General features: G+C 37.4%; 1 protein-coding gene across 2 annotated transcripts; it reads left to right on the top strand.

Annotated features, from left to right (window-relative positions):
• Positions 1–5,685: 5,685 nt before the first annotated feature.
• Positions 5,686–18,240, top strand: LOC115410190 (PDZ domain-containing protein 7-like). 2 transcript variants are annotated; one of them, XM_030121687.1, is made up of 18 exons: positions 5,686–5,931; positions 6,505–6,606; positions 6,878–7,011; positions 7,854–7,991; positions 8,137–8,311; positions 8,395–8,571; positions 8,779–8,926; positions 10,188–10,248; positions 10,551–10,722; positions 11,054–11,268; positions 11,361–11,480; positions 13,483–13,589; positions 13,827–13,918; positions 14,830–14,921; positions 15,156–15,227; positions 16,203–16,823; positions 17,110–17,210; positions 17,303–18,240. In XM_030121687.1, the coding sequence occupies exons 2-18, from the start codon at positions 6,584–6,586 to the stop codon at positions 17,444–17,446; spliced, it is 2,592 nt and encodes an 863-aa protein (XP_029977547.1). In that variant the 5' UTR covers positions 5,686–5,931; positions 6,505–6,583; the 3' UTR covers positions 17,447–18,240. The 2 variants fall into 2 exon arrangements, with proteins under 2 accessions (XP_029977547.1, XP_029977546.1); XM_030121686.1 differs by having other exon boundaries at positions 6,787–7,011.
• The last annotated feature ends 602 nt before the right edge of the window (positions 18,241–18,842 follow it).

Raw genomic sequence — 18,842 nt, 5'->3', positions numbered from 1 at the left:
GTTTGTGATTACTAGTCGCTGTAGGGCACAAAAATGTTGAAAGCCCAGTAATCTGAAATTCCATTGGTGGGGAGGAGGGTGAGACCATTTCTGCAGCCAACATCATGAATGAGCTTTATACAGATTTCTACAGTGTCTTCTTTCACATCTGATGACTCGAGAACTCTGGATAAACTTGTTATTTTTCCTCTTCTCTTATGGCAGTGTACATGTTCAGCAAAAGTACACAGCAAAAATCAAAATCTTACCAAGTGTATTTTTCTCACTTCTAGTCAAAATATTTCATCACACTTAAAATAAGACATAATCACCTGAAGAGTAACTTTTCAGTGAGATATAAGAACTTATTTTTAGACAATAGATCTTGAAAATCTCATTTCAAGAAATCTTACCAAGATAATTTTCACTTGTTCCATTGGCAGACTTTTTTGCTTATTTCAAGATTTTTTTTTACTTAATTCAAGCAAAAAAAAATCTGTGAATGTAACAAGTGAAAATTATCTTGGTAAGATTTTGCGAAATGAGACTTTCAAGATCTATCGTCTAAAAATAAGTTCTTATATCTCACTGAAAAGTTACTCTTCAGGTGATTATGTCTTATTTTACGTGTGATGAGACATTTTGACAAGAAGTGAGAAAAAGAGACCTGGTAAGTTTTTGATTTTTTTTTTTTTTTTTTCCACTGTCAACTCTGTTTGCCTTTTTCATATATTTAAAACAATGGTAGTGTGATCTACCAAAAAGACCAAAAAAAATGGCAGTGGAGTTTGAAGTACATTTTTCTAAATGAGAAAAAAATTCATGTTGGCAAATACATTTAGTTAGCGAATATAAATAATAAGGATGCAGTATATGCTGTTTTATCTTGCTTGGACTACCACAGGTGTTTTAACCCCAAAACAGTCATTACAGTAAATGTGGATTAACTTGAATAACTCAAACTTTGAATCAGGGGATCTGTGCCATGGGTCACTGACTTAGTCGAGGAAAAAATTATTACACCATCAGAAGTCATCAAAAATAATAGTTATGCAATCAAGTACTAACTCCTGTGTGTATCATGTGATTAAAAAAGAAAAGAAAACATGGAATGCCTAAAAGCACTTTTTTTGGCAGTATAATGTCAGATCTATTGATGTAAGAACTGAAGTGATTTTGTTTATTATCAAGAAAACCATGGAAAATGGTTAGACATCAGCTCTGAAATTAAACTTTTATGAGCTATTTTTGTTGTTATCATTATATTTGTCCAAACAAATGTACCTTTAGTTGTACCAGTCATTAAAATGAAGAAGAAATTGAAGAAAACAAGGGTGGTCTAATATTTTTTTCCGCAACTGTACATGGGTATCACTTCTGTCACAAAATTAATATCTGAAGAAATTCACAGTTTTTATTGTAACTTATACTCTTCAGCACACACAGGAGTGGATTCATTATCTTTTTTGGGGAGTATTAAACAAAACATTCCTAAAATTGACTCGATGTTCAAAACTTCTGATTCTGAGATACAAATGAAAGAATTGGATGCAGCTATAAAGCAAATGTCAGTGGGAAAATCCCCTGGTCAAGATGGTTTGACCTCAAATTTTTGTCAGTTTTTCTGGGAAGACTTAAAAGAACTATTATTTAATGCCCTGAAGGAATGTGCTAAAAAGAATGATTTAATGCCAACTATGAAACAAGGAGTCATAACTCTGTTACCCAAACCTGGTAAAGACAAATGGTGTATTGATAACTTGAGACCAATAACTTTATTTAATGTTGACTACAAATCATCTACTCTTATTTTGCTAATCGGTTGAAAACAGATATAGGACAGATGGTAAGTGAAACTCAACTGGGATTTATTAGAGACAGGTCTATACATAAAAATATTAGGTTGGTTCTTGATTTAATAGACTATAATTATTTGATTGAAGATAAAGGCTTTATTTTATTTTTAGATTTTTATAAAGCCTTCTATTCTGTTGAACATTCTTTTATAATAAAATCCTTAGAGTATTTTGGCTTTGGTGCAAAGTTTATTACAGGAATTAATATAATGTATAAAGATATTAACAGTTCAGTCTCTCTTCCTCGAGGAACAACTAGAATATTTTAGGTTAAACGTGGAATCCGGCAGGGCTGCTCCTGTTCTCCTTTATTATTTATTTTAGTTGCAGAGTGATAAGATGTTTTTCTTAAAAATAGCCCAGACATTGAACCTTTAAATGTATTAGGTAATCAATTGACCATAACCCAGCTGGCTGATGATACCACAATCTTCCTCAAGAGGGCAGAGCAGATCCCTTTGGTAATTAATACAATAGATGATTTTTCTAAAGCATCTGGATTATATTTAAAATTTAAAAAATGTCAGTTAATTTAATATATGATCATCAACCAAATGACTTACATGGAATACCAGTGAAAAATTAAGTGAAATATTTAGGAGTGACCATAACAAAGGATTGTAAAACTAGAGAAGAATTAAATATTTTACCTGTCATAAAGAAAAGCAAATCTATACTCAACTCCTGGTTACAAAGAGATATTTCAATTTATGGACATATTTTGGTCACCAAAATTGAAGCACTTTCTAGATTTACATATCCAGTTTTCTCTTTACCCATCGCTGATCATTTAATTAAATCAATTAATCAAACAAATTAGAATTTTATTTGGAAAAATAAACATCATTACCTGAGAAAAGGGGATGTGGTAAAATTGTTGTAGGAAGGAGGTCTAACTGTAACTGACTATGAAGCAATGAATGGCATGTTAAAACTCAAATGGTTGCATCAATTTTTTTAAATGTGGATGATTTTTGGTTTCATATTCGGCCTAAAATATTTGAGAAATGTGGTGGAAAAGATTTTATGTTAAGTTTTGGCTTTTTTAAAATTAAATAACTGTCTTTTTTGGAAACATCATGATGCAACAGTTTTTCAGATGCATTTTTTTTTTTTTAATTATGGAATGTCCTTTGCGGTGGACAGTTTTTGTTTTTTTTTAAAATAAAGCTGTGAAACCCCTGTCCACAAACGTTGACAGAAAACCCTTAGCTGTGTCTTACAAGGTTAAGATGTGACTTTTGTATCACCAAGCTACCAGATAAATTGTCCAAGTTTCATCAGCAGGTCCTCATGTACTGGAAACAAATTTATTATCATAACTTTATGCCACACTCTGTTCCTATCTGAAATTGCAGATGTATCTTATCTAGAAGAAAATCTTTGTTTTATAATGACTGGGTGGAGGCAGGTATTTGGTTGATTCTGCATCTAGTGGATTCAAGAGGGAACTTTCTTGACTATGATGATTTTGTTAATAAATTTCATATACCAACACTCAGTGGTGATCAAAACGATTCCACAAGGCATGGTGAACATGGTAAAAGGAAGGCTGATTTATGATGACAGAATACTAAGGATCCTAACACTTTTTATAGATGATATTAATTTTATGGATGAAAAATGTACTGACAAATTCATACGTGATACCCTCATGTCTAATTTCTTCCTTTTATCACTAAAAAGGAAACATTTTTTAAAAGATTATCCTAAAGAGATTGTAGTCAGGATTAGAACCAAATACCTTACTCTACCCATATCACCAAAAGCAAAAGAAACACATTTTAAAACCTTAAATGATATCTATCTTTGTAATGAGTTTCTTAGACAAAGATTCAATATCAAGAAAAATAACTGTTTTTTGTGACTGACACTGAAACTTTAGAACACTTGTTTGTTAACTGCACTTACACTAGAATGTTTTTGGGAAGCATTTCAAGACTGGGTATTTGAAAAGGACACTCAGTCACCCAAGCTGGAATTCAAAGGCATTAAACACAGAGTTATAATACAAAACAAAAAAACGGGAAATGATGTATATAACACCTTAGTTATTATGGCCGAACAGTTTTATCCACAGATGCAGATTTATGAAGAGCCAGCCACTGTTCTTAATTTGTATGACTGAGTTAACAAACCTGATTTGTGTCAAAACCAAACAAGCCTTTACTGTAAATGACAATTTTATTTTAGTTACTTATTTTATTTATTTTTATATATATACTGTTCTATACAAATATCCTGTTAATGCTCAGTCTGAAAAAATAGTATTTCTCTATGGATTTTTTTAAAATGTATTGCCAGATTTTGATTAATAAAGTTGGGAGAAAAAAAAAAACCCTTACATTGTCACATTTTTTTTTACTCACATGTCACCAAAGGGGCTCCGTAAGTTTTTGAGACAAAAGTTAAATCTTTGAAAGTACAGGGTATTTTGCTATGCATTCCAACAGTTCTGGAGGACAGTTTCTCAATTTATTTAATTACCCTTCTCTGTCAAGCCTTCTTCCATCCTGAAGGGGGAGCTGTTTAATTTGTGGTATGGCTGTTATGATGGGCACTGTAATGGTTGTTGGTACAGGGGTCAACAATGTGCTTTACCTAAAATAAATCTCAGTCTTTGTGGAGCATCTGGAAGTTGAGTTGTGCTTCTGCTGATGGGGAAAAAAGTGAAAGGCCAAATGCTGTGGGAGAGGAATGAGTCAGTGATTCTGGCTGATGTGTCCTTAGTTTTGTACACTATACAGAGGTATCGTGCTATTTATTTCACTGAACATTTAAAGGGGAGAAACTAAAACTTATAAACTGGACACATCTTTTACTTACACTGTTTCTATTGTTTTAGAATATTTTCTCAACTTCTTTCTTTTTTTTTTTGTCTTGTTTTGTTTCTCTACACCACCGCTGCTGAAAATGTTTGAAGCTCTGCAAAGCCAGTAATATGATGTATAACATATGCTGTCCATTGTGTAACAGATCAGTGCACAGGTGAGTACACTGTGCAGTATTTGTGTTAACATACAAAAACATAATGACATCTGAAATGCAATATTTATATAGGTCAAACAATTATCCTCCTTTGTTGCTTGGCCTCTCTGCAGGAGGTTAAATGTTGCCCTCTCAGAAATGTCTCCTGGATGAGGTTCAGGTCCCTCTATACGCTGTAGAGAAGGATGACATCACATCGTCATGACATCATCAAATCAAAAATCAACATTAAAAAACAAATTTGCTTTCATTATGTTGCACTTAAGATAAAGTTTATGTATTTTTCCTTTAAATGGCTTGTCAAGTACTTAGGGTTTTCTACTGGAGCACAGAGAAGGTAAAGGTGTGTCAAACCTGTCTAAAGGCTCAGAGTCTATAAGCTGAAATATGAGTTCTGATTAAGGTGAAAATCAGACTTATGGAGAGATTGTTTTTAACATTTTCATGTTGTCTGTACTGTTATTGTTGTGTGGATTTATTCATGATAGTCTGTGTCTAAAATGTTAGAGACAGATCTTGAAAGACATGATCTTGTAATGTATTAAATCTAAATTGTAGTGTAAAAAAAATACCCCAGGAAGAATGGGTGCTACAGTGATGCAAAAGCTAGTAGGGCTCTAAATCAATAAACAAAACAAACTAACAGACCTGATTTTATAAATAATATGAATATTATTCCTACCTATAAATGATAAAGGACATTCATTTCATTGGACTCGTACTCATTTGTCATTTGTTTATTTGATTAAGAAAAAAAAAAAAGTATAAAACAGTGTTGATTAGCATAAAAAATAACCAATCAAATAACTTAACATTACGTCAGTCCAGCCAATCAAAATGACGTGAGGGCGGGGCTTCAAGGGCAAGACAAATGTCACAGGTGTGTTGAGTTATTCCACGCAACATGGATTCAGGTAGCTGAAGTCCCCGAGTGAGTTTAGTTTGAAGAGAAAATATGGGGTAGCTTTAGAGAACTGGGGTCACAGTTGTAGTTTGTTTCCTGTTTCTTTTAGAGCCTGTACATGTGTGTAATTCTAAACTACTCGTAGGCTAGCGTTAACGAGCTGCCAAGTCCTCGGTCTCTCCGATTGGTAACGTAACATGTGTGGTAAGTACATTTGTTTATAATGCAGCTTTGGTGTTTTTTGTTACTTCAGCCAAAGCACTGTGCCAAAGTCTTAACATTTCTAAGACTGTTGCGTCACGGTACACACTCATGTCTATTTAAAATGTAGTTACGGTGAAATTGCGTTACATGTCACCAAACAATTGCGCATTAAACATGTGCGCAATTACATCAAATTGACAGACTTTGTCCACTGATATTAGTTGTGTAGAGTTCAAAGGTCACCGTTTTTGATGCCATGGGTTGTGTTTAGTGTCGCTGTCCAGGGTGCTGACGGGATGTGAGACGTATGGGGGAACCCCAGGGTGACGACATGAGGACGCACTGTTAGTAGGGGTTAAGTTTAATGACATGTAACCATGGCATCGAACCCATGTGACATCCTGGCTAAATTGGGTCAGCTTGTGGGACGTCTGAGCTCAATAAACCCATTAAATCCTATTTCTTACCTCACTTGTTGTGCTTGCCGGCCTGTGTGTTTTTATTCTTGTTCTTACCTCCTGACTGATACTCAGTAAATAATGTATAGCTATATACATTGTTATGCTTTCTTAGATTTATACAGGTAAGAGAGATGCAACATGGGCAGGAATGGACCAAAGTGTGACTCCAGGAAGACAAAGAGTCAGCTATCATGTCACAACACAATCTGCATCAGTGAGTTTTCACTATCACCCATTGTTCTGCCCTTTTAATAAAAGACAAAAAGGAAAGTAACAGTGCATGTTTCTTTATATAACTGTTGTGATCCAGATTTTTAATATAAATACATAAAAATAATTAAATTGATAATATTTGTACAAAAGCAAAAAAACTGCATATGGATCCCCTTTCTAGATTTCTCCATCCGGTGCTAAGTCCCCGGTGGAGTTTGTGTGAAAGGGGACCCTGCAGCCTCCATGGCTCACTCATCAGAGCCGTCCCGCAGGGAGAAGACCCCCGGGACCCAAGGGTCACACACGGCTACACGCAACCTCTTACGGAAGAAGGAGCAGCGCCGACGTGGAATCCGATCCTCCTCACCCATGGGCAGGGTCATCCTCATCAACTCTCCTGTGGATGGTAAGCTGGCTAAGCTGGCTCCATTTGCCTTGTGCCTCACTGTCTACTGATGCTTGCACACTGCTTTTAGAGCAATGTTTAAGAACATTTAGCAAGGCTATATTCATTGTTATAAATTGTATTGCACATTAATCCTGTGTACAGATCAGTGGTTTTAAAATGTTTTTGGCCACAAGACCACTCTGTGTTGTCTGGTTTAATTACAACCTTACCACTGAGTTCTACTCACACTCTAATGTATTATTTATATTTACAATGATGTTTCTATCATAAGCGTATTTCACCGATTTGACTGGTTTTTAGATTGAATAAAAGTCATGGGCTAGTTAGTCATTTAGGGTTTAGTGCAGGTTGAGTTAGGCTCAAGTTACAGATTAAGTTTACGTTTTTTTTTTGGTGTTAAATGTAAATATTACTGTATATTTTTTTCTAATCTATACATGTTAATAGATGTATATATTTTAAATATTGTCTACTTTGTGTTATTATTTCATATATAATTAAATATTTATTGATATGTGATGTGTCTTTATCACTGCTCACAGATAGCCAACAGTAAAATCTAGTTCTTACAGTAAAAAAGGCAGAAAAAAGAAAATAAGTGTTGGGCAATAAGCATCCACAAAGACTATGTTCGTAAGCATGTGTCAAATAACTTTACATGTAGTCCCTGGAGACCTCATTTCCTTGTAGAAAACCCACAGATAATGTCTCAATTATCATTTTACATAATTCAACAAAAACTGTTTTCATTTCAGGTGTGGAGTTAGAAACAGCAGGAAATGGCAAAATAGTGAAATAAAGAATGGGATGCTGATGTGATAACCATGCACTATGTTCAGGTGGAGATGACAGTGAGGACCTTCATACAATCACTGTGGACAAGAGTGTGGATGGAAAGCTTGGCTTCAGCGTGCGTGGAGGCTCAGAACATGGCCTTAGCATCTTTGTCAGTAAAGTCGAGGATAACAGCACGGCAGGTGAGATCAAGAACTAAGTAATCAGTTTAGGTGCCTGGCTTATGTTATGTTCTCGTACTTAATGATCTGTCTAATCATACATGTGCTACATACTAAAAGTATATAGGTGCAGTTTTTTAATGCTTCTTTTTGTGTGTCTTTGCAGAGGAAGCAGGCTTGCGTGTGGGTGATAAACTGGTGGAGGTGAATGGCATCAGCCTGGAGAGCATCACCATGAGCAGTGCCGTTAAGGTTCTGACAGGAAACAACAGGCTGAGGATGGTGGTGAGACGGGTTGGCAAGGTCCCCGGCATCCGCTACTCCAAGGAGAAGACTACTTGGTATGAAATGAAGTCAGAACGACTGATTCTGAGGTACTGTCCACTCTATTCTGCAGGCTGTGGTAATGTTTTGTATTTTTCAGGGTGGATCTGATACACAGGCGGATGGTGGTGGAGGAGAGTGGACAAACCCCATCAGATACCAGTTCAGGAAGCGCCCTCCAAAGAATTGTCCATCTGTACACCACTTCTGATGATTACTGCCTTGGCTTCAACATCCGAGGAGGCAAGGAGTTTGGTCTGGGCATCTATGTGTCCAAGTAGGTACCTCTGCCTTGACACCTGAGATCGATGTCAACATAGGGCATGTGTGGACAAGCATCCCCAGATGTTAGTTTATTGCATGTGCACACTCTGTTTTTGATTTGTGGGGACAGATCTATTACTAGGGAATGCTGATTAATTTTCTTTCTCATTAAAAGAACATCATATTACATTTATCCACCTGTCCTATCCCAATGTTTCAGACTGGATCCTGGTGGCCTTGCTGAACAGAACGGTATAAAGATGGGGGACCAGATTCTGGCCGCCAATGGAGTGAGTTTTGAGGATATCAGCCACAGCAGTGCGGTGGAAGTGCTGAAGAGCCACACACATGTTATGCTCACCATCAAGGTGAGAAAGCCTTTGAACCTTTCCTGTGCAACATGGAATAACCAGTACAAATTCATGGCAATCCACATGTTCACAGGTATTTTCCAAAATGTGGCTTTTCTCTTTGCTTTTTGGCCTCTCGTCTACAAACAATTGCAATTTTAGGTCACTGAAAAGAGACTCCTTCCAGGGTGAGGACATCCAGATACTGTGTTTGTATTGTTTCCATGTGGCCATTGTGGCAACCCATGCTAGCCTTTCTAACAGTTAACTATGTTTATACGTAAATATACAGTGACTCTTCTACTATATTGAGGAGGAGAGGAATCTGGATGCACAGTTTTTGGAGCCTACCAGAAATAGTAATAGCTTTCTTCAGACTTCTGAGTACCATGGGTTTAGGGTTTGGTTTATATTATGATCTGTTTATTGTGTACACTCCTGACATCACTTAAAATGAAGAAGCAAAAAATAAGAGATATCTGTATAACCTAAAGGAAAGACCATAAATGGTACTTAATGTGACTGGACTATGTAGACAGTGAATGATGAAATTAGCACGTACACTTAACAAGATGAAAACAAACTGGGAGCCTTAGGTTCATACATGTTTAGCTGAATGTGTGGTTGTTGTGTGAATGACGAGTTGAAGAGGGTGTATCAGATTCCACAATGGCTCTTTGTCTCTGAGCACTGTCGTTAGAAAGCATGTCAGTTCCTTCATTTATGTCTCTGTAAATGACCTGACTCACGTTAACTCACTGGGTTTTTTTCACCTTTTGATCTTTAATTCTCTCAGACACATTGAACAAACTGAAACCTGGGCAATTACATGAGTGGAGTGGCTCCACGCTGGACATAGCAGCGGTTTGTGTGGCAGGGCCGACAGCTGGCATGCAGTCGTAATATTCCTCGCTCACTTTACTTGTCGGAGCTTGGGTTTCGCGCTGTGAAAAATAGCCAGGCCGTGTGCATTATTCACCAGGCAGCTGGGATCAGGTGCTGATCAAAGCATGGAGCTGTGTTTGTTCGAGTTTAGTTTTGGGATCTGTCACTTTACCCTGTGGGAACAGAAACACTTAGTAAAACTAGAAAGCACCCCAACAATCAAAGGTTACTAGAAAGTCAAGAACGGATTTTCATTTCTCTCTGAGGAAGAAAAGGTGTATGGTTTTGGATCTCTGTGGTTCTAGGGTTACTCTTTATCAAATATAGGGATCCCATGAAAGTTTCAAGGTCTCTACTGTATCTCATTTGCATATCTGTGGCCATATCTTTGCAGGAAGCAGGACGATACCCTGCTTATAAGGAGATGGTGGCAGAATACAGATGGCTCAATAAGTGTATGTATCTTTTTTTTTTTTTCCTAGTCCCATCACCGTCACATTTCTATCTAAAACACTTTCACCAAAACAGATATGCAGCTTTCAAGAAAATGAAAGGGTTTTATGTGTAAATTTGCTCACAGTGTTATTCAGATCAAAAAAAAGTTTTATTTATATAGCATCACATCATAACAAAAGTTATCTCATGAAATTTAACATTTAGAGCTGGTCTAAACCAGGCTCTTATTACACTTTATGACATGAATTAAATGATTTAGATATGAAAAATGTTTTATGAGACCACATTTGTACCACCTCAGTGGCAAATGGAACGCAGCAGTCCTCTTCCCAGGGTTCAGACTCCTCCACCTCGTCTTTGTCTTCGGGGACTCCGGTGAGCTCTCTGAGTGGCCTTTCCCAGGTCATGTTCCCTCCAAGCCTGCCTTTTGGCTCCGACATGGTAGACGTCTGTATCTCCACTGAGGACCAGAGGTCAGAGACAACTTTCATTTTCACTTTTCTGTTAAATCTAATCCAATCTTAGATTTAAAAAAAAAAAAGACTAATTATTTAAATTGTTTCCCAGTGAGAAATTCAACCTTAGGTGCTTCACTGGGTATTTGATTTTGTGAGTTGTTTTATGTTCTTATTTAGGCTGTAGAAATATTTCACTTGATGTAAACTCTTCAAATTATATGTTTAGTTTGTTTCAGATGTCAGTTTAAAGGCAGTTAACAAAGAGCTACCTGGGCTAATTTTATATTAACTATTTTTGAGACTAAAAATCTGACCAGACATGATGACAGTACATTCATTTTTCCAGAACTGAGGCAGAACGTGCTGAGATGGATCAGAGGGCTGGAGGCGCTGACACCACTCGCAGCCTCGGACCCACCACTCTGCTCAGGGACACAGCGATCCGAGGAGGTGGACCGGAGGGCAAGGGGAAGAAAGAGTCCCCCAAGACAGCTGTGTTACTGGCTCTCAGCAAGCCCAGCCGACCTATCACGAGGTCTCAGAGTCAGGTCACTGTGGCAGGTGAGGTTCACATGCAAGAAAATTAATGAGAAGAGAAAAGATGAGCACTTAGTAGACATCAACAAATGGATACTGTTTATGTCTGGTTGTAGAGATCATACAGAAGAAAGAGAAGAAGCAGAAAGGGAAGGACCCGGAGGAGAAGAGCACCCTGCAGCGCTCCAAGACATTCGTCAACCTGCTCTTCAAGGGGGGACGCAAGAAAAGCAGAGGTAATAAAATCCAAATCCTTGCAAACAAAACACAGATGCCCACTGTGAACATTATCAACACACGACTTGGAGCTGTTCTAGTTTGCAGCTGTATCTTTCATGCTTTATCTAAAGTGCTGAATACAAATAAAGATTCAGACCCTTTAACAGCTAAAGTTGGGGAGACTAGATTAAAGAGCAATGTGATAACATTTGTATTTTGGCTCATAGTTTACTACTACTTAACTGGAAACAGGCAAAACTGATTTAAATTAGATGAGAGAAGTGGTGATACCAGACAATAACAGCTGGAGAAAATGTGGTATGGTCAGTGACCATACTCGTATTTATAGAGAACTTAATTGGACATACTCATATTTCTTGGGACTGTCCTAAAATGCAGTCATTCTGTAATAAAATTAAAGGAGAAATAGAGAGGATTTTGGAGAAGGACATTCCCATGGAACCACTGGTATTTGTATTAGATATGTGTCTGGATCACAGGTTCACTGAAGATGAATGTTATATTCTGCACATTCTTCTGATGACTTCCAGAAAAATGATCACTATTAATTGGATGAAGGTTAACTCCCCCACGACTATTCAATGGTTACAAACAGTCAAACATATATATGATGGAGTTTTTAATAGCCCAGTTACAACTTAAACTCCCTACTTTTAAAAGGAGATGGGCTTCAGTTGATTATCTCAGTTGTTTTTTTTTCTCTTCTTTTCCCATTGATATAATCCTGGGTGTATATTTGATTGTATATGTACATATAGATGTCATCATAACTGTAATATGCATGTCTAAATATGGACAATGTAGGAGTATGTATGATAGAAACATGTACATTTAAACACATATGGAAGATGTATACATGAAAGGCTGCATTTTTTTTTTTTTTTTTCTCTTTTTATTGTATGATGAAATCTCATACATTTATGGAAGGTGAAAGCTACTCTCAAGGCAATCTTGTTATGTACTGTTAATTGCCTGTCTTTTGTTGATGATGGCAATAAAGTTAATAAAAAAAAGTGATGATACACCTAGATTTAGAAAAGATCAAATGTTCTTTAAATGGACAGGAGGACACTTGGTTGCCTTTTTATTATAAACTGTCATCCAGGTCAGAAAGTGAAATATTAAAGATACCCACTCACTCTTTATTCACATAAGATTGTAGAAAACACTGTTTAGGCTGGAACCATAGCAGTTCACCAACTGGTCCACTCATTAGGTGTCTTTTTCCTTTTCTTCTTCTTCACATACTTTCTTTATTGTCACTTATCAACTGTATAAACAGTTTTTTTTTCTATGCTGACAAATTCTTATTATTTGTACTGCAAATTAGTATTGTAAGACAGTTGCTTTCTCTAAATGTACAAGGTTGTGTATTTTATATTGCCTGTTCTGAAAATTATGATGCATGCCTATCTTGACAAACGCAAAACAAAAAATGATAATCCAAATACTTCAAGAAATGTTTGCTGAGGAGGGGTAGAGTTCATTTAGTAGAAATTGTCATTATTTATTTTGTTTTTCAGTTTTTCAATTTGGCTTCTGATTTCCCTTTATTTTTAGTTGTATGACTGCAGAAGTAGTTAAAGTTTTATTCTTTATAGGAACTGACTACTTCTAGCTTAGTTTTTATTTAGCTTTATTTTTTCACATATATTGGTGATATCCCTGATTTTTTTAGCAAAGGTGGGATGAAAGAATGCACTATATCTAAATTGATTAAAGAACGAAAACCTTGGTCATTAAATCCTTTATGACCACACACTGTTATACAAGAATAGTTTCCCAAGTTATAAACCATTCCAGTGAAAACGTGTGCTTATTAAATTATCTGTCTAGCTGAAATATCTTAAGGGTATCTATACAGTAATGAAACATACACAGACTGCAACTATTTTTCCGTTCCATGGATATTATTATAAAACTTGATGTTAAGTCTGCAGGTGAGTGTTTTTCAAATGACACAACACAGATTTTTTTTTTTTCCTGTATTGCTGCCAGAGCTCAATATGATGCCAAATTCAGAGATGCTGGGAGTGGTGGAGGATATGGCCCGCAGACTGCTGACTGAGGAGGAGGTGGCTGCTGTGATGAAGACGTGTCGCAGAGTAAGAAACTAGAAACAGGATGGTTTTCAGATGTGGCAACACTGAATATTAGCTTCTGTTCTAAAGGTTTATGTGTCTGAATTGTCTGAATTCCTTCCATCAGTGGTTTTAGGTGTTCACTTTTACCTTTGTTTTATGGTGTTTATTGCGTAATCTATTGAAATTAGATGTCCATGTTGAGTGTAACTATTTATGCAACTGGATGCAAAGTGACTGCTTTAACTGTTACTTGTGCAGTACATAGCGGAGCAGTCAGTGGAGAACTTCATACGCCACCTACTGGTTTTTCTGGACCGGCCTGAAAAGTTGTTACTACTGAGGGAAGTGAGGTAAGGCGTGAAACAGGAAAGAGCACATGAGGTTTGACGGCAGGGGTGTCAAACATACGGCCCACACGCCAAAACTGGCCCCCCAAAGAGCTCAATCTGGCCCAAAGGATGAATTTGCAAAATGCAAAAATTACACAGAAAGCATTAATGGTCATGGGTGTCACTGAGTCTTGACAAGATAAATACTTTTTTTTTTTTTCCAGTTCCAGATTCCTGTTAGTAAATATTTTGTGCATTTGTAGGTGCACTGCAACCTGTAAGATGTAATGCAAGTTATAAAAATCAGGCATAATATTGCTAAAATTGCGCTTATTTTTCTTGAGAACATAGTTATAGTTATTCAGATTTTTATAAAATGATAATGTGTAAATGTAAACATTTTCACACTGCAGTTTTACTTTTTTTTGCACAAAACCAAACAGAAAATAACTTAAGTAATGACAACTCAAAATTTTGATTTACTTTGCTGGTCCAGCCAGCTGAATATCAAATTGGGCTGCATGTGGCCCCTGAAGTAAAATGAGTTTGACATCCATGTTTTACAGTGCATCTTTTAATATGTCTACTATTTAAATAATGGCTTTTTGATTAACCATGGGTTTTATGCTGTTAATAATTATAAGATAGGTAAACTATTAAACATCTAACAGTAAAGATTTAGTTTGTATTTTCATATAAAGGTGACAAACTGTTCACATTAAGTAGTAAATGTGTAAATCCAGCCTCAGCTGTGTGGGGAATTGGGAAACAGTGGTATTACAAACCCGAAACAGAAGGGGATTAAGGATTTTAAGGATAATCGCATCAAATCCAAACGTTCCACGGTGGGATATCGTCGACTAATTAAAAATGTTCTGTATGTAACACAATAAGGAAACTGACTCAGCATCTCCACGTTGCCTCTCTCTCAGGATGCTGCTTCCTCCTCCTCACCTGGCTGTGTTCAACAACATGGTGACCCCCATTGAAGCTGAGGCCTATGAAATCCTCAAGTATCGCTCAGGTGTGTATGATTAATGCTGAACTGATGGAGTGTCTCTGCCCAGTTGAAGTCAACACAGGGATGCCTGGAGAAAAAATTCAAGTTTATATTTGTATGTATTTATTTAGTTACAGGACCGTGTGTAGTTGCAAAGAACAAGATGCATGCACCAGATTTAGCAGAGAAGCTAAGTTCCATGTGTTGTCCTGAAATAATATTATTTATGAAAAGTTGTTTAATCTTTTTGTATTTCAGTCCGAACTCCTCCGCTTCGCTCACCCATGTCTGGTCGAGCACCCAAACGGCGCCTCATCACTCCCATTCCAGGTCTGTTTTAATTTGTAATACTTCATGCTCTTCTGCTACTGTTGATTTTTTACATTTTTTACGTTTGATTTTAGTATTCTCAAAAAGATCTCTGCATTACTTGTGTCGTTAAGTTTGGCTCTCACTCATACTTAAGGTGATTTAGGTTGTTAAATTGCAGTTTTACTACAATATTTACAGAACTGTTTGCTACAAGGACATTAGTTTCAATACTATTGTCAGCTCAGGTCCAAAGAGTGTATTCAAGGAGGTGTAATATTTTTATCAATCAATCAAAGTTTATTTCTATAGCACTTTTCATACATGGTACATGTAGCACAAAGTGCTTCACCACAACCCCCCCCACTGTCCCGCAGTTGCAAATAAAAATACAAGCAACAAACTAAAGTTTACAGTAAGGGTTTAATTAAAAGCTAGACTAAAAAGATAAGTTTTGAGTTTACTTTTAAAAATATGAACACTCGCAGCGGACCTCAGGTCCTCGGGTAGGTTGTTCCATAGTTTGGGGCCATAAAAGCTGAATGAGGCCTCACCATGAGTCTTAGTGTGGACTCTAGGAACAGTTAAGAGATTACTACCTGAGGACTTGAGGGTCCGAGAGGGCTCATATGTTAAAAGCAAATCAGATAAATAAATAGGGCTAAGACCATTAAGAGTTTTAAAAACCAATAAAAGCACTTTAAAATTGATCCTGAAGCTCACAGGGAGCCAAGTGCAGAGACCTGAGCACTGGTGTCATATGCTCTCTCTTTCTGGTCTTCGTCAACAGTCAGGCTGCAGAGTTCTGGAGCAGCTGCAGTGGTGCAATGGTCTTCTTAGGAAGACCAGAAAGGAGAGCGTTACAATAATCAATTCAGCTTGTGACAAATGCATGTATCAAAGTCTCTGCACTGGCTCGAGAGAGAAATGGGTCTTATTGCCACTTCTGGAGTTTCAGGTTAATTTATGGAGGATGATGATGTGTTCTCCATCCAGATTACAGAGGAGGCTTTGAGCTGCACATGACCGAGGAGGTGGAGAAGGAGAGCCATCTACTGGAGGAGCTGGAGAAGCTCAGTCTCTCTGCACCTCGAACATCCAAGGACAGACCCCATACCTCCAGATCCTTCACACCACTCCTGGATATACCAGTCGACAGCTATAGCCCAGAATCCAGAGATCTCAGACACCAGACTGCTAGTCCCATGCTCCCCAACTGGCTGCTGGCCCGCAACGATGACCCCCAGCCTCCTCTCCGCTCGGACATCGGTACAATTCGCTCCATACACTTTGATGAGGTTTCATTGCACTCGACTACAGACCGGGGCGATGCAACCACAGAGAGGGGAAGGTCCCCCTTCAGAAATGGCCATTCCAAAGGCAGAAAGGAACGAGGTGAAGAGAAAAGTAAAGAAACTGTGTTTACGCTGCAAAGTGCCCCACGCAAGAGTCGGCCCATGTTGTCACAGGTGTTTAAGTCAGGTTTGGACCAAAAAGTGGGAGGTGAACAGATCAATGGACATCAGTCTTCATCAGAGAACGGAGTTAACGGCACTGGTCCAGAACAGAAGTATGAGCTCAAAACTGTCAGCATCTCCAAAACCAAGCAGTCTCTGGGTAAATGCATTTGACACAGTCTTATTTCATTTACAGGCAGAAACAAACACATAAAATGTTAAATTTTAACATGGAAACAGCAGACATGTTGGTATTACATGTTTTCCAGAAAAATTCTGACTTGCTCACTACACATTTTTCAATAGCTGGGTAATGTATTTTGATAATTACAAGGTACAAATCAAAAATTGATTTGTACACCCATCAATGTTTACAAGGAATGTAAGTTAGATGAGTGACTACCACTAAATAATTAAATCAATTCTTGCTGTTTTTTTTGATCCAGGCATCAGTATATCTGGTGGGATGGAGTCAAAGGTTCAGCCGGTGGTAAAGATTGAGAAGATCTTTCCTGGAGGAGCTGCCTCTACCTGTGAAGTCCTTAAGGTAATGTCAGCATCATTGATTTATATACAATGCAGATGAATGTCTCTGCACTTCAACTAACCCCAAACGTACCTTTGGCTTTATGTACCCAGGCTGGATTTGAGTTGGCGTCTGTGGACGGTGTCTCCCTGCAAGGAGTAACCCATCAGCATGCTGTGGACATCATCCGAAAAGCCTTCAGCAACAAGGCCAAAGACCCCATGGTGTTTGTGGTCAAAGTCCCCCAAAACGACTGAAACTGTTTGATGTTCAGCATTGTTTCAGTCAGTCTTCTTTGGCATTATAACAGAGACTGCAACAGAAAAGACCTGAATACCAGAGACTGGAGCATAACCGGAACACACTGATGTTGTGTTCTGGGGTCAGGTATGTAATTCTGCCATTTACACTGATCTTCACTTCAAAATGAAGGTGACTACGTTCCAGTATCAAGTATAATGAAGAATAGATGGTCTAATCATGTTGGATGAGGACTGTTGGATTTAAGGGAAAAGGGAATGACTATGTCCTTTTTTGCAGTCGAGTTTCAATCTACCATCCTGAATTCTTACAGAACTGTGCCCCTGATGCCTTCATGTTATTTGAGCCAATATTTGTCATGGACATAATTTTCGTTTACTTAACATTCATCGTGTTTTAAATTCCAAAACTCCAAACAAACTACAGTTTGTATGTGTTATAGTTAGGTAGTGTATCCATCTGCTCCTGAATTATTAAATGTGCAGGCTGACAAACTGCAAACTGTAACCTGAGTGCCTTTAAAAGCCTGTGGACTGTACTTATAAAACCGTCTAACACTTTGTGGTTAAAGGACTTGTGAACAAAGTTTGTTTTTCCTAAAGAGGGCAGACATGAGCCATTTATAAACTGGGCACCAACTGAATGCTTTCCCAGCCCTGTATGCCACTAAAAAACCACATACCATAAAACTGTCTAAACACCAACTGGGATAGATTAGATGAGTTCTGCTAAATAATTTTTCCAGATTGCCTCCAGAGATTATTGCAACCGGAATTTTAAAGTAAAAAAATAGGAACGCAGTGTAAAATGTAAACTCTCATAAACCCATATTTTTCACAACAGAAAATAGAAATCATATCAGATGTTTAAAGTGAAAAAAATGTACCATTTTTAAGGGAAAGATTTGGTCATTTTGTTTTGATGGCAGCATCATGTCTCCAAAAAGCTGGAAAAGTGGTTCTAAAATAAATCAGCTGGAAGAGCATTTGGTAATTAATTAATTGGTTAACTGGCAACAGCTTAGTAATTGTGGAATAATTTCAGAATGACATTCCTCAATGTAAAACTGCAAAGGCATTGAATATTTCATAATCTATCAAATCTCTGGTACAAGGGACATGGCCCAAAATCTATACTGGATGTGTGTGAACTTTGGGCCCTTGGGTGACACTGCATTAAAACCAGCCATGATTCTGTAGTTCAAGTTGTGTGGGCTCAGGATCTATAATCTGTAATGCTCTGTAATGTAAAGAAGCCATAATGTGAACATGATCCAGAAAAGCTATTGTCTTAATAGAAGAGTCTGGGTGCTGAACTGGCTTGTCTGCAGACCTTCAACCAGTCAAACATATTTGGTGCATCATGAAATGGAAAATATGACAGAGAAGACCA

Source organism: Sphaeramia orbicularis, chromosome 19, assembly GCF_902148855.1.
Source record: "Sphaeramia orbicularis chromosome 19, fSphaOr1.1, whole genome shotgun sequence".
Classification (NCBI taxonomy): domain Eukaryota; kingdom Metazoa; phylum Chordata; class Actinopteri; order Kurtiformes; family Apogonidae; genus Sphaeramia; species Sphaeramia orbicularis.
The sequence above is the reverse complement of the archived record's forward strand: the minus strand, read 5'-3'. Positions and strand labels throughout refer to the sequence as shown.

Excerpts from the sequence above, each read along its gene's own strand:
- LOC115410190 (XM_030121686.1), top strand. The coding sequence starts at position 6,849 with ATGGCTCACTCATCAGAGCCGTCCCGCAGGGAGAAGACCCCCGGGACC. Across the intron at positions 11,269-11,360 it reads GAGTCAGGTCACTGTGGCAG|AGATCATACAGAAGAAAGAG; the intron begins GTGAGGTTCACA and ends GTCTGGTTGTAG. Across the intron at positions 13,919-14,829 it reads TTACTACTGAGGGAAGTGAG|GATGCTGCTTCCTCCTCCTC; the intron begins GTAAGGCGTGAA and ends CCTCTCTCTCAG.